The sequence below is a fragment of the Oryx dammah genome, unplaced genomic scaffold (genome assembly GCF_014754425.2).
Source record: "Oryx dammah isolate SB20612 unplaced genomic scaffold, SCBI_Odam_1.1 HiC_scaffold_4, whole genome shotgun sequence".
NCBI classification, from domain to species: domain Eukaryota; kingdom Metazoa; phylum Chordata; class Mammalia; order Artiodactyla; family Bovidae; genus Oryx; species Oryx dammah.
Window position 1 is genome coordinate 40,667,787 of NW_024070188.1, and position 15,756 is coordinate 40,683,542.

At 37.0% G+C, this 15,756-nt stretch overlaps 1 protein-coding gene across 1 annotated transcript in view; it reads right to left on the reverse strand.

Moving 5' to 3' along the window:
• Nucleotides 1-15,756, reverse strand: part of UFL1 (UFM1 specific ligase 1) — a 70,770-nt gene that overhangs the window by 14,540 nt on the left and 40,474 nt on the right. Inside the window, exons 7-11 of the mRNA XM_040239151.1 lie at nt 7,407-7,465; nt 5,282-5,428; nt 3,440-3,615; nt 1,931-2,110; nt 107-227 (exon numbers count right to left, since the gene is read on the reverse strand). Coding sequence (XP_040095085.1) covers nt 107-227; nt 1,931-2,110; nt 3,440-3,615; nt 5,282-5,428; nt 7,407-7,465 — 683 coding nt within the window. The remainder of the gene's footprint in view (nt 1-106; nt 228-1,930; nt 2,111-3,439; nt 3,616-5,281; nt 5,429-7,406; nt 7,466-15,756) is intronic.

The following is a 15,756-nucleotide window of genomic DNA, read 5'->3' on the forward strand; positions in this document are numbered from 1 at the left end:
AGATGAATTAAATAAAAGGCCTTCCTAAAGGTCTGATAAATACAAAGTTCACTGCAATGAATAAAAAACTCATCTTGAATCTTCCATGTTATTAATAATTTGTTACCTGTTGCTTTCCTCCTTCGTTCATCTTTTTTATCCTTTTTACTTGTATTAATGCTTTCTAAAATGGAGATTTGTTTCAGATCTTCTTCAGTGATTAAATGAACAGGATTGTTTTTCATTTCCTGAAATAAAACATACTTATTTTTTGTAGGCAAAAATACAAAATATTACGAAATGCATAAAATAAAACTTGTTTATATACTCATATCCTAATTGTTTTTTGTTTGGTTTCACTGCTAAGAATTATAGAGCTTTGTCTCAGCTGCCACTCAGATTGTTAGTCCTTGCCCCAAATCAATCTCCTTCCTTGTTGTCCTTGACTTTTTGTATTTATCACCAGGTAATGAGAAATCCTATGCCTGATCACATAACAACTAACTGGCCACACAGTACTGGATGTAATCCTCTTTAAATGTTATTGGCTAATTTTGCCACTGCCTAACAGGTGACCCTTTCTCCCTCTCTTTTCAAGATTCCCATGGTCCAGTACCACCTGGATATCCGAGATGACTAGAAAGATAATGGAATCTCCATTCCCACAATAATGATCACATATGAGTTGCATACTTAGTCATGTAAACTTTTCCCCACTCTGGACTCATTCTTGATCTCTGCTTTTTTTATAAATTTATGTTAGAAACAATGAACTATTTCAAAGTTCAGAAAATGGTTCTAAATCTGTAGTGAAAAACATTTTCTTGTTGAAAATATTTCCTTTTCAGTTTTTCAATGAAATGTTATATCATTTTGTTTGAGTGTCATTTTATTTGAGATGATAGTTCAAACAAAGGAATTTTTTTTCCCCTGAATTTATTTTTGTGGTTGGAGGGAGGAAAACAAGAAAAAAGATAGTGTTAAACTGCAGTTTAGTAAAAGGTGACAATGAAAATAATAATGTAGTCATTTACTAACTGGTGGCTAACATGTATCAGACATTTTATTTACATCATTTCTTAATTCACATTTATCCTTGTAAGAATAGGCATCATCCTTTTCTTTGAAGATGGGGGAACTAGAGGTCTATTAGTCAAACACCTAGGGTAAACAAGCTGAAATTAGAACTCAGGTTTACAGATATCAGTCCAGTGTACTTTATACTCCTCTCTGCTGGTTTGCAGGCCAAAGAGAGAAAAGTTATGTCATTTTTAAGATTATTAAGGAGCTTAAAAGGAATATAGATAAACACAAATTATATACTTAATAGGCCCTCATGAATTAACAGTCTGAGATATAAATGGGCTTTTTCTACCTATTTGTGAGCAGGCTTTATTATGAGGGTGCTGTTAACCAGAAACACGAATTCAACAGTCATTAAAGCAGACATGGTATGACCTCTGCTTCTAAACACTTCCACAGTAGCTGCTCTGAGGAACTAATCAATTTGGATAGTAACACTTTCCTCAGTAAGTTATCTGGCTGGTAACTACTAAATAGGTAAAATTATGAGGCTCTGCTAGACAGAGTAAATATAATGTGCATTGATAAATAGATACACTCTATATTATGCATATAATCCACTGGTATCATTGTTACGGATTTTAATGTTGGACAAATACTTTCAGGTGATAAGTATATAATTTCACTGATAAGATTTTGATTTATAAAATCAGCTTCCTATGTTCTAATTTCTATATTCTGATGGGAATGAAGGAGGAGAAAAATAAATCCAGGAGAGGAAATAAAAAGGAATGATGCACTGAAGGAAAATAATGTATGAAACAGTGTTCAGTTTTGGGTATACTGCTTACCTTATTTTCAAAAGTCATCAGATGACTGTAATGTGAAAATACTGTTAAATCAGTAGGTGAAAGGAAATCTGGCATACCTTTTCAGCTTTCTGGTGCATCAGTTCACTGAACAGATCTGTACAATCATTTATAAATTTTTCACTGACTACAATAGTATCGCTAAAGACTACAGCTGAAGCCTGTTTGCTGAGTGCTCTCATTACATGTTGAAGCAATATTGCAGCGTCTTCAACTGATAAGGAACTGGGTAGCAGAGGCTAGAATTACAAACAAAATGAAAACAAAGTATGAATGCAATATAATACAGATCAACCATTTGTTATATATATGCCCTCCCTAAGTGATCTCACTAAGTTCAATGGTTTTGGAACCATCTATAGAGGAGAGTGAAAAAGTTGGCTTAAAGCTCAACATTCAGAAAACGAAGACCATGGCATCTGGTCCCATCACTTCATGGGAAATAGATGGGGAAACAGTGGAAACAGTGTCAGACTTTATTTTGGCGGGCTCCAAAATCACTGCAGATGGTGACTGCAGCCATGAAATTAAAAGATACGTACTCCTTGGAAGGAAAGTTATGACCAACCTAGATAGCATATTGAAAAGCAGAGACATTACTTTGCCAACAAAAGTCCGTCTAGTCAAGGTTATGGTTTTTCCAGTGGTCATGTATGGATGTGAGAGTTGCACTGTGAAGAAGGCTGAGCGCCAAAGAATTGATGCTTTTGACTCTGGTGTTGGGGAAGACTCTTGAGAGTCCCTTGGCCTGCAAGGAGATCCAACCAGTCCATTCTGAAGGAGATCAGCCCTGGGATTTCCTTGGAAGGAATGATGCTGAAGCTGAAACTCCAGTACTTTGGCCACCTCATGCGAAGAGTTGACTCATTGGAAAAGACTCTGATGCTGGGAGGGATTGGGGGCAGGAGGAGAAGGGGACAACAGAGGATGAGATGGCTGGATGGCATCACTGACTTGATGGACTTGGGTCTGAGTGAACTCCGGGAGTTGGTGATGGACAGGGAGGCCTGGCGTGCTGCAATTCATGGGGTTGCAAAGAGTCGGACACGACTGAGCGACTGAACTGAACTGATATGCTGAACAACCTCACAAATTATATTTCTAATTTTATCACCACCCTGAACTCTGAAATCACATATCCTACTGCTTCCCTAACCTACCTCAACTCATACCTAAAAACATGTCCTGTTCAAAACAACTTGGTTTGTGCCTCCAGGTGTGTCCAGAACCCAGCTCCCATCTTTTCTTCCCCATTTTCCCCCCATCTTAACCATGGACCCACTTTCCATTTCGTTGATCAGGCCCTAAACCTACAAGTCACGCCTCGTTCCTCTCATAAACTCACAACCTAACTTCAATTCTTGATACCCTTGCCTCCAAAATACATTTCTTCTTAGCTCTTTCTACTACCTGAAATTATCATTTTCATTAATATCCCTCTCCCTTCCTCAACCATGAAAGTATTCCTCTTGAGAGCTGTATCCTAATTCTTAAAATGGTCATATACTAGTGAAATACCAGCTGTTCTTGGTTTAAAGGAAAATTAAGAAGAAAAAGATAAAACATACTGCAATATCAACCCATGTTCCAGAGCTGATGGCTTCCTCTACTGATGCTTCCACCTGATCCACAAGTCCTTGGCCAACACAAGCTGCTTTCAAAAACAAGAGTTGTGTAGTCTTATATCTTTTCTTTATGTAGCTCACAGCATCTGGGATTCCAAGTCTGGACAAAGCATCAAATTCTAGAAATGCATTACAAGATTGGAATAAAATTGTTAATCACTCTTAGAATTCTTAGAAAATGTTAAGTTCTATCAAAATCTATTCTTTGGGAATGCACTGTATTTTAATAGAATTTTTCAAGAATAAAACATATCACAGCCTCCTTCCTGGTTATGTTACCTTGTGCCGTGTTTTCACGCGTGCTCAGTTGTGTCTGACTCTTTGAGACCCCATGGACTGTAGTGTGCCCATCAGGCTTCTCTGTCCATGGAATTTTTCAAGCAAGAATACTGGAGAGGGTTGCCATTTCCTTCTCCAGGGCTTCTTCCCAACCCAGGGATCAAACCCTTGGCTCCTGCTGCATCTCCTGCACTGCAGGCAGATTCTTTACTGCTGAGCCACTGGGGCCCTATGTTACACTCCCAAATTTTTATTACTGAACATATTTGTAGATAAATTGGTTCAATTACTTCATTAATCCTGCTTTGTCTTTTACTCTCCAACTGAGGAGTCGAAGGGAAGCATGAGGACAAAAGAAAAAAGGGCAATAAAATTAGAACTGAGGATAAAGGAATATAATGATTAGAGAAACAAAAAATGAAATTTTGCTTATCACAGTTAGCTAAAGGAATGGAATTTATTTTTCAAATGTTTTATCAGACAACTGATGATAGCAAGTCTCTAGTCTAATTTATACTAGTAAAAGAACTAGTATATAAAAAGTAAAATATTTAAGACTTAAATTTGTAACCATTAACATTACTGGAGATAGCTACCAACCTCTCTTTGTCCTCAAATAATAATATTTAAGAACATGAATTACAACAAAATTTTAATTCAAGTTCTTGGCTGCAAAGGCACATTATAGAAAGTCAAGAAAATGTAAGTCAAAACACTACTCATTCTAGCACACATTTAAACTGAACGCTAATGACTTATAGGTTTACTTATTTTTAGGTAACTTATCTCTTGCGTTTCTCTAGTGGCTCAGGCAGTAAAGAATCTGCCTGCAATGCAGGAGACCTGGATTTGATATCTGGGTCGGGAAGATTCCCCTGGAGAAGGGAATGGCAACCCACTCCAGTATTCTTGCCTGGAGAATTCCATGGACCAGGAGAAGCCTGGTTGTTTATAGTGCATGGGGTAGCAAAGAGTCAGACATGACTGAGTGACTAATTCACACACAGAGGCACTACTTGTTTTAATGATTAAATTCAATCAATGTATTTCTTTCAAATGATGGAACCTCAGAAACAGAATTTAGTATAACTTCAATGTTTCTGAAATACTGGGTAACTAATAAAAATGATAAAACTGACAGCCAATAAACTATTTCTAAGATTATGTAAGCCAGGCAACTTCATTAAGTTATAAAACAATTACTTTTTATGAATTAAAAAGAACTGGAAGTATTTGATATATAGTATCACATTACTGGAAGGCTGGTAACAATCAATACCAGCTTTGGCCTTTCTACATTACAATTGTTCAGTGACTATGGAACTAAACTCAGTTGCATGACACAAAAACCTTCAATGTGACTACTTTCATATTCAAAGAGAACCACTCTAGTCTGCTGGTCAACAGTAAAGTACATGTGTATACTCACTCCCAGGATTAATACAGTCTTCTAAGAATGTGTTTAACATTAGAAATGATTTTTTGTTTAAAGAAAAAAAAAATTACCCAGATAGCCATTCTGCCTGAGAAAAGAATCCACCCAAGTACTCTGTGTTCTGGAGTAAATGTCAGGGATAAACACTGCCTTATCCTGTCTCCCACCAACCACAGTGCCTCGTAAGCGTCCATTATTAACAAGTTCTTCAAGAACAGCTTAAAAGAAAAACAAACAAATAGAAACAGAGCAGATAAAAATCTCAAAAACACTTTACAATTTCACCATTTATTTATTATCCTTAAAAAAAGCAATTTAAAATTCAAGTTACATACTAAATAAAGACATTATATTTTAGACAAAACTTTCCTGCTACTTATGAGAATACTCATGTCATAAATTCAGGAAAATGTGCCAACTAGATAAAGATGCTGAACTGTAATTCAAACTAATTAATATTAATGTTGAACTGTTTAGTCTGAGTTATTTTGGAAAAACATTCCATTATCTATCTCATGATTAAAAGTAGATGACTATACACTTTCAGAATAGATAATACACAATCACTGGTATAACCAAGTTCAATATTCTCATATTTAGAAAATCAAGACACCTGGATCCTATTAGAATCAACAGTGTAAAATGAAGCCATGAAAAATCTGTATAAATTATTATACTTCCACTGTTTAAGCTGATGCAACACATTTAAACCCTACCTATAACAGAAGTATAATACATGGCTAAGAGGATGGGTATGGACCCAGAGAGCGTAAACTTCGACTCTGTCACCTACTGGTGCTGCCATTGACACCAAATTTATGCTTTTTATTTAAACTGTAACATTTAACTACATACTTTGTTGTTTTAAATATCAAGCCCCTAAAAAAAGGATAAAGCAGATAGGAAGGAGTTACTTCTAAGTGTACCAGCAAGAGCATTCAAAAGATGTCTGGGACAAAATGATTCAGGAAACTTAGCCTTTAACAGAAATAAAAATTAGTTTAAAAATGAATTTCAGAATTCCACTGCTGAGTAAATCAGAATACATCAGAAAGGTCTAGATTTCAAACATATAATTTAAAATTTTGTGTGACTGTACAACACAAATCCAAGCTAAATTCAGACCAAAATTATCAAGTTATCAGTTATTACTTAAAGAAGTTTACATTATAATGAAATTCCACCAAACCCAATTAAGCAGATTCCAAAATATATCACATTTTTAATTTTAAGTTTGTCTTAAAAAATTTATCTCCACATTCTGAAAAACATAGTGAATAAAAATTAAACTTTTGGTTCTGAATTTGAATTTCTTTTCTATTATTTATTTTAATTCTTATATTTGCATAGATACCTGAGTTGAAAAATTAAGCCACTGCTTTAAAAAATTATTCCAGCCAAGCTTAGGGGAAAAAAAAAAAAAAACCTCTTCAAAACCTCTTAAGAGTTTCACAAATGAATAGCGAAAGAACTCAGCCATGTATATACATATAAACTACCACATTGTTAATCAGCTATACACCAATACAAAATAAAGTTTAAAGTTTGAAAAAAAAGTTTCACACACAAAATAGGCAATGGACCAACATTATTTTAGAGAATCACTGTATTTTTTAAATGCTAAGAGTATACTTTTAATGCTATAAGCATTTTGTAAAATTCTTTTAGCCAAACACCCCATGGATGATAGCCCACCAGCTCCTCTGTCCATGGCATTTTCCAGGCAAGAATAGTGGAGTGGGTTGCTATTTCCTACTCCAGAGGATCTTCCTGATCCAAGGATCAAACCCAGGTCTCCTGTATTGCAGGCAGATTCTTTACCATCTGAGGTACCAGGGAAGCCCCCACACCCTTACTTTCATAAAAAAATTTAGTAAAAATTGATAAGAAACAAAGTGAAAATTATTCTTAATCCTAAAATTTTAAATCTCTCTATATATGTATACACACAACAGAGTATTTTATACACATACACAATTTCTTTAAAAATTCCATTCCTCTTGAGGTACCTAATACTAAATGGTGGATATAACAGATAAGACACATACATGAAAAATGGTATAGAGAAACTTAGCAACTAGAAATATTTTAATAAGTTTTAAGATTAAAAGAGGTAAAAATATTATAATTAGTTAAGTTTTATATTTAGTCTATTCAAAAGCTAATTAAGTGAAATGCAATTTAAATCAAACTCACAGTAAAGAAGCTGCTCCTGAAATCCATATCTTGAAATCAAAGAATTCACTGCTGTAGGCCTTTATGTAGAGGAAACAAAACAAAAACCTTTTTACTGATTATAGAGTTGCACATAGTTAGGAATTAAATAAACTAGGATGATTAGCTTATGAAAAACATAAATTAATTTAGAAGAAAAAAAATGAAGGCAAAAATTGTATCAGAGATCAAGATGGTGGAAAAGAAAGATGTGGAGTTCATCTCCTCCCATAAATACATCAAAAATGCATCTACATGTGGAGTAATTCTCACAGAATACCTTCTGAAAGCTGAAAGACCTCATTCAACTAAAGTTGCAAGAAAGATCACCAAGAAACTGGGTAGGAAGAGAAAAAGGAGCTGGGACAGGATCTATGCCCTCAGAAAGAACCTGTGAAAGAGGAAAGGTTCCTTCACCCTGGGAACCCCTTTCACTGGCTGAAATGTCAACCAGGACGGAAAGAGAGCTTCAGAGACTCAGAGGAGTGTGCAGTAACTGGCAGAACAGAGAGAGATTGGCACTAACGGTCTGTCCACCTCGCTGCAATCCCCAGCCAAGGACACACGTGTGCTAGTGGACATCGCGGGTTGGGTGCTGAAACGTGGGGTCCAGGGGATAGACCTGGGGAGAGGACAGAGGTTGGGTGTGCAGAAACAGCCTGAAGGAGGTGGAGTGTGCTTTGGAGGTGTACACAGGATTGACCCTGAATCTGCTGTAGAAGCCCCATTGTTAATACAGTAACCCTCGAGAGAAGGGAAGGGCAGGGCCCCACCAGAGCATCTTTAATCTCTGTGTGCTCACAGTAGTGTGGCTCTTCCTTTATGAGCTCTGGGAGGATGCAAGAGCTGGAGTGATGCCCACATTTGGAGGTGGGGCTGAAATCTGAGCTGTCTCAGCAGCTGATCAATCTACAGATTTACGCCATGCTGGTGGTTTTGCAAGCTCAGCACCTGTTGGACATACAAGCAGATTACTGGTGCTCCTGTGGCTGGGGCAGGTCTGGCATGAACAGTTGCAAGCTTTGGGGGCATGCATATATATAGGTGGGACTGGCGTCTGTAGCTCTCCTGGCGGGTCCAGGTGTGTGACCGTGACAGCTTAGGCACCTAACTGCAGGGGACCTGAGCCTGTAGATCTGTGCTAGTGGTTTTGTGAGCACAGTGCTTGAGGGTAACCCAGGCCAATTTCCTGAATTCCCATGGTTGAGGAGTCAAAAGCAATTCCAACAATGCACTTTTTGAGCCCACAAGATGACGGACGGGCAACACCACAGAGTGCACTCCCAGTGGACAGCTTCTGTGGAGGAATTACGCAGTGCTTTCTCCCGCAGTGGGAGCACTCCAGTCCTGCCCTTTTCATACCACAGCTTTGAAATGGATTTGGGGGCTTCCCTTGTAGCTCAGTCAGTAAAGAATTTGCCTGCAGTGCAGGAGACCTGGGTTCGATCCCTGGGTGGGGAAGATCTCCTGGAGAAGGAAATGGCAACCCACTCCAGTATCCTTGCCTGGAAAATCTCATGGACAGAGGAACCTGGTGGATTGCAGTCCATGGGGTCGCAAAGAGTCGGGCATGACTGAATGACTAACACACATACTCCAACAACTAGGGAGCAGCTCTGTTCCCAACAGGGCTCTGAAAACCACAGAGCAAAGAGGAGGCCCTGCTCAATATCCACTGGAAGCTCTGGTCACAATACCAGTCACACCCCCATCAAGGGGATAATGGCCAGCACATACTGAGAAAAGACTTGACAAGCACCTGTACTAAAAAGAGCCCTCGCATCAAATGTTAAGATTCATGCAGGCTACCCAGGGATGCTCCTACATAAAATCAGTTCTCTAAGACCACAGTAGATAGCTATTTCTCCTAAATTAAGAGAGTCAGAAAAACGTAAATAAAATGAAGAGGGACCATACCCATTTAAAAGATCAAGACAATTCCCCTGTAAGAGAAAAAAAAAAAAAAAAGAAACAAACTTCTCCAGTCTACTAGACCCTGAGTTCAAAAAGGAGGTAATAAAACTACTGAAGATTAAGAAAGGTTATCAACAGAAATGCAGATCTCTGTAACAAGTAACTATAAAGAGGAATCAAGAAAAACTAGAAAACTCATTTGCTGAGATTAAAGCCAAGTTAAAGGCAATAAATAGCAAACTGAATGATACAGAAAATGGATAAATGATCTGGAAGGTGGAATAATGAAAATCACCCAATAAGAGCAGCAAACAAAAAGACAAATGAAAAAAAAATGAAAGCAATATATGAGATCTATGGGATAATATAAAGTATGCCAATCTATGCATAACAGGATCTCAGGAGAAGAGAAAAGGGGATTGAAAACACTGGAAGAAACTATGGCTGAAAATCTCCCAAATCTAAGGAAACAGATATCCAGGTAAAGGAAGCACAGAAGCTCCCCCTCAAAAAAGAAGAACCTAAACAAACCCCACAATAAGACATATTATAATTAAAATAGCAAAGTTAGAGAAAGGTTTCTAGGCAGCAAAAGTAAAAACAGAGTTACAAAGGGAACCCACTTAAGCCTATCAACTGATTTCTCTACAAAAAGGTTTCACGCCAGAAGAAAGTGACATTTGATGTCTTGAAAGGGAAACCTATAACTTAGCAAACTCTACCAGCAATATTGTCATTTAAAATAGGGGAGATAAAGAATTTCTCAGACAAGCAAAAACTTAGAAAAAATACAGCAATACTAAACCTATCCTAACAGAAATATTGAAAGGTCTTCTCTAAATAGAAAAGAAAGAATAATCTGTAGGGGGAAAAAAAAAAATCACAGCTGGAAAGTAAATCACTTAAATAGGCCACTACACAGATTAAAAAAATATTGTGAAAGAAAGTGACAATAACTACAATGACCAGCAACAGGATAAACATGAAGATGTGAAAGAGGACATCAAAATCATAAAATATGGGGGAAAAGAGTAGTAAAATATAGATTTTTAAGAATATGTTTGAGCCTATATGATTACCAGTTTGAATCAAGGGTTTGGAATGTGTTAAAACATCTGAAAAATAGGGTAATCATAAATCAAAAATACACAACAGATTCACAAAACCCAAAAAACAAAAGCATACTACAAAAGAAAACCATCAAACCACAAAATGAAAGACAAAATGAAAAAGGAACCATTAAGAAATACAAAACAACTGGAAAACAAGGTTTAAAATGGAAATATATACCAATAATTACCTTAAAGGTCAATAGACTAAATGCTCCAAGCCAGAGTCAAAGAGTGGCAGATTGGATGAAAAAAAAAAGGCCTACAATATGCTGCCTACAAAAGATCCACTTTAGGGGGCAAATGACACCTAAGGATTAAAAATGAGGGGATGGATAAAAGTATATCATGCAAATAGCAGTGGCAAGAAAGAGAGGCTAGCAATACTCATTTGAGGAAAAATAAACTTTGAAATAGAGACCATAAAAAAAGATAAACTAGGACACTATATAATGATGAAAGGATCAGTACAAGAGGATATTACACTTGTTAACATATATACACCCAAAATAGGAGCATCTGAATACATAAAACAAATACTAACAGACATAAAGGGAGAAACTGATGGGAATACAATAATAGTAGGAAATTTTAGCACCATATTCACATCAATGGAGAGATATTCCAGACAGAAAATCAATGACACACTACAACAGATTTAATTGATATTTTCAGGACACTACATTAAAAAGATCCAAGAATACACATAGTTGCCGAGTGCACATGGAACATTCTCAAGGAGTGACCAGAGATGAGGCTATAAAACAAACCTCAACAAATTGAAGAGGGCAGAAATTATTTCAACTATCTTTTTTGACCACAACAGTATGAAACTAGAAATTGACCACAGAAACAGAAATAAGAAAAAACAAAAACAAAAAAACTATTGGTGGAGACTATACAACATGCTACTAAAAAAATAATGGGTCATGATAAAATCAAAGAGGAATGCTGAAAATACCTCAGGATAACTGACAATGAAAGCATAACCATACAAAATCTCTGGGATGCAGCAAAAGCAATTCCCTTAGAGGGAAGTTCATAATGATACAGGCTGTCCTCCTAAAACAAGAAAAACCTGAATTAAACAACCTAACCTCTAACCTAACACCTAAAAAAAACTAGAAAAAGAAGGAAAAATAAAACCTACAATGAACAGAAGGAAGGAAATAATGAAGCTCAGAGAAAGATAAATTAAATAGAGTTAAAGAAACCCAGAAATAATCCAATGAAAAAAATGGGCGGAATACTTAAGACATACATTCCATAAAAGACATACAGATGGCCAACAGGCACATGAAATAATGTTCAACATTGTTAATTATTACAGAACTGCAAATCAAAATTACAATGAGGTATCACTTAATACCAGTCAGAATGACCATCATCAAAGTCTACAAATAAATGCTGGAGAAGGTGTAGAGAAAAAGGACCCCTCCTACACTGTTGGTAAGAATGTGAATCTGTACAGGGACTATGGAGAACAATATGGAGGTTCCTTAAAAAACTAAAAACAGAGCTACCATGTGATCCTGTAATTGCACTCCTGGGCATACAGCTAGACAAAACTATAATTTGAAAAAAACATGCATCCCAATATTCATTGCAGCACAGCAACCTAATGTCCATTTAGCAACCTAAATGTTTAGTGACAGATGACTGGATAAAAAAGGTGTGATACACCTCCCCCCATACACAGTGGGGTATTACTCAGCCATAAGAAAAATGCTGTTTTCTGCAGAAACATTAATGGAGGTAGAGACTATCATACTAACAGAAGTAAGCCAAATAGCATATGATATTGCTTATATGCAAAATTTTAGAAAATGATATGAATAAACTTATTTACAAAACAGAAACGGACCCACAGGCATAGAAAACAAATTTAGTTACCCAAGGGGAAAATGGCGGGAGAAATAGGGGAGGGATAAATGAAAATCTTGGGATTAATACATATATACTAGTATATATAGGGCTTACCTGGTAGTTCAGATGGTAAAAAACCTGCCTGCAATCTGGGAGACCTTGGTTCAATTCCTGGGTGGGGAAGATCCCCTGGAGATGAAAATGGCAACCCACTCTAGTGGAAAATCCCATGGACAGAGGAGCCTGGCAGCCTACAATCCATGGAGTCACAAGAGTTGGACACGACTCAGTGATTAAACCGCTACCCAACCCGGGCTTGTGAACCATAAATTTCCAGATATTTAAGCTGGTTTTAGAAAAGGCAAAGGAACCAGAGATCAAATTGCCAACATGCGCTGGATCACTGAAAAAGCAAGAAAGTTCCAGAAAAACATCTATTTTTGCTTTATTGACTATGCCAAAGCCTTTGACTGTGTGGATCACAAGAAACTGTGGAAAATTCTGAAAGAGATGGGAATACTTCTGGGTGAACCAGAAGAACTTCCAGAGTTCTAGAAGAAACCTGTATCCAGGTCAGGAAGCAACAGTTAGAACTGGACATGGAACAACAGACTGGTTCCAAATAGGAAAAAGACTACATCAAGGCTGTATATTGTCACCCTGTTTATTTAACTTATATGGAGAGTACATCAAGAGAAACGCTGGACTGGGGGAAGCACAAGCTGGAATCAAGACTGGCAGGAGAAATATCAATAACCTCAGATATGCAGATGACACCACCCTTATGGCAGAAAGTGAAGAAAGACTAAAGAGCCTCTTGATGAAAGTGAAAGAGGAGAGTGAAAAAACTGGCTTAAAACTCAACATTCAGAAAACGAAGATCATGGCATCTGGTCCCATTACTTCATGGCAAATAGATGGGGAAACAGTGGAAATAGTGTCAGACTTTATTTTTTTGGGCTCCAAAATCACTGCAGATGGTGACTGGCAGCCATGAAAAGATCCTTACTCCTTGGAAGGAAAAAGATGACCAACCTAGACAGCATATTGCAAAGCAGAGATATTACTTTACCAACAAAGGTGCGTCTAGTAAAGGTTATGGTTTTTCTAGTAGTCATATATGGATGTGAGAGCTGGACTATAAAGAAAGCTGAGCGCCAAAGAATTGATGCTTTTGAACTGTGGTGTTGGAGAAGACCCTTGAGAGTCCCTTAGACTGCAAGGAGATCCAACCAGTCCATTCTAAAGATCAGTCCCAGGTGTTCACTGGAAGGACTGATGTTGAAGCTGAAACTCCAATATTTTGGCCACCTGATGCGAAGAAAAGACCCTGAAGACTCATTTGAAAAGACCCTGATGCTGGGAAAGATTGAGGGTGGGAGGAGAAGGGGACAACAGAGGATGAGATGTTTGAATGGCATCACCAATTCAATGGACATGAGTTTGGGTAACCTCCAGGAGTTGGTGATGGACAGGGAGGCCTGGCATGCTGCGGTTCATGGGGTTGCAAAGAGTCAGACACGCCTGAGTGACTGTACTGAACTGAACCACTGTAGAGCACAGGGAGTTGTACTCAGTATTTTGTAATAATCTATAATGGAAAAGAATCTGAAAAAGAATATATACACACACATATACATATATAAATATAACTGAATCGCTTTGTTGTACACCTGAAACACAACACTGTAAATTAACTATATTGCAATTTTAAAAAAATAGAAAGTCAATAAAACCAAGAGTTGGTTCTTTGAAAGGGTAAACAAAATTAGCAGACCTCTAGCCAGGCTCACCAAGAAGAAAAAGAGAGAACCAAATAAAACAAGAAATGAAAGAGATGAAATAACAACCAATATTGTAGAAGTATACAATGTCTGTTATAAGAGAATACTATGAGCAATTACATGCCATAAAATTAGACAACCCAGAAGAAATGGACAAGTTTCTAGAAATATACAGCCCACCAAAACTGACTTAAGAAGAACTACGTAATTTGACCAGACCTATCCCTAGAAGTAAAATAGAATCTTTAATTTAAAAGCTTTCTACAACAAAAGTCCAGGACTTGATGGCTTCACAGGCAAATTCTACCAACCATACAAAGAATTATACTGATCCTTCTCAAAATCTTCCAAAAGACTGAAGGGGAGGAAACACTCCCAAAGACATTCTATAAAGCCACAATCATCCTGATACTAAAACTAAACACACCATCAAAAAAAAGAAAAGAAAATTACAGGTCAGTATGTTTGATGAAAATAGATGGAAAAAATATCAACAAAATATTAGCAAACTGCATCAAACAACACATAAAAAAGACCATTCACCATGACCAAGTGGAATCTATCCCAAGTTCACAAGAATGGTTCAACATATCAAATGAACGTGATAAACCATATAAAGAAAATAGACAAAACCACATGACCTCAACAGATGGAGAAAAGCATCTGACAAACTTTCATTATAAGCAGATGACATGATGCCATATATCAACAACCATTCATGAAAAAAATTCTTACCAAAATGGGTAAGACGAACATATCTCAAAATAATAAAAGCTATGTGTGACAAATCCACAGGTAAGTTAATACTCAATGGTGAAAAGCTGAAAACCTTCCTAATAAAATTTTGGAACAAGACAAGCGTGCCCACTCTCACCACTTCTGTTCAACAGAGTATCAGAAGTCCTAGCTGCAGGAATCAGAGAAGAAAAAGCAATAAAGGGTATCCAAAATAGAAGGGAAGAGGTAAAATTTTCATTATAAGCAGATGACATGATACCATATATAAAAAACTCAAAAGATTCCAAGAGATGATTCTATGCATGGACATCACCAGATGGTCAATATTCTTTGCAGCCAAAGACAGGAGAAGCTCCATACAGACAGTAAAAACAAGACTGGAAGCTGACTATAGCTCAGATCATGAGCTCCTTATTGCAAAATTCAGGCTTACACTGAAGAAAGTAGGGAAAACCACTAGGCCAGGTATGACCTAAATCATATACCTTATGATTATACAGTGGAGGCGAATAGTTTCAAGGGATTACATCTGATAGACAGAGTGCCAAAAGAACTACAGATGGAGGTTCATAACATTTTATAGGAAGGGGTGACCAAAACCATCCCAAAGAAAAAGAAATGTAAGAAGGCAAAATGGTTGTGAGTAGGCTTTATAAATAGCTGAGGAAAGAAGCTAAAGGCAAGGGAGACAGCGAAAGATATATCCAACTGAATGTGGAGTTTCAGAGAAGAGCAAGGAGAGACAAGACGGCCTTAAGTGAATAATGAAAAGAAACAGAGGAAAACAACAGAATGGGAAAGACTAGAGATCTCTTCAAGAAAACTGGACATATTAAGGGAACATTTCATGCAAAGATGGGCATGATAAAGGACAGAAATGGTAAGGACCTAAGAGAAGCAGAAAAGATTAAGAAAAGATAG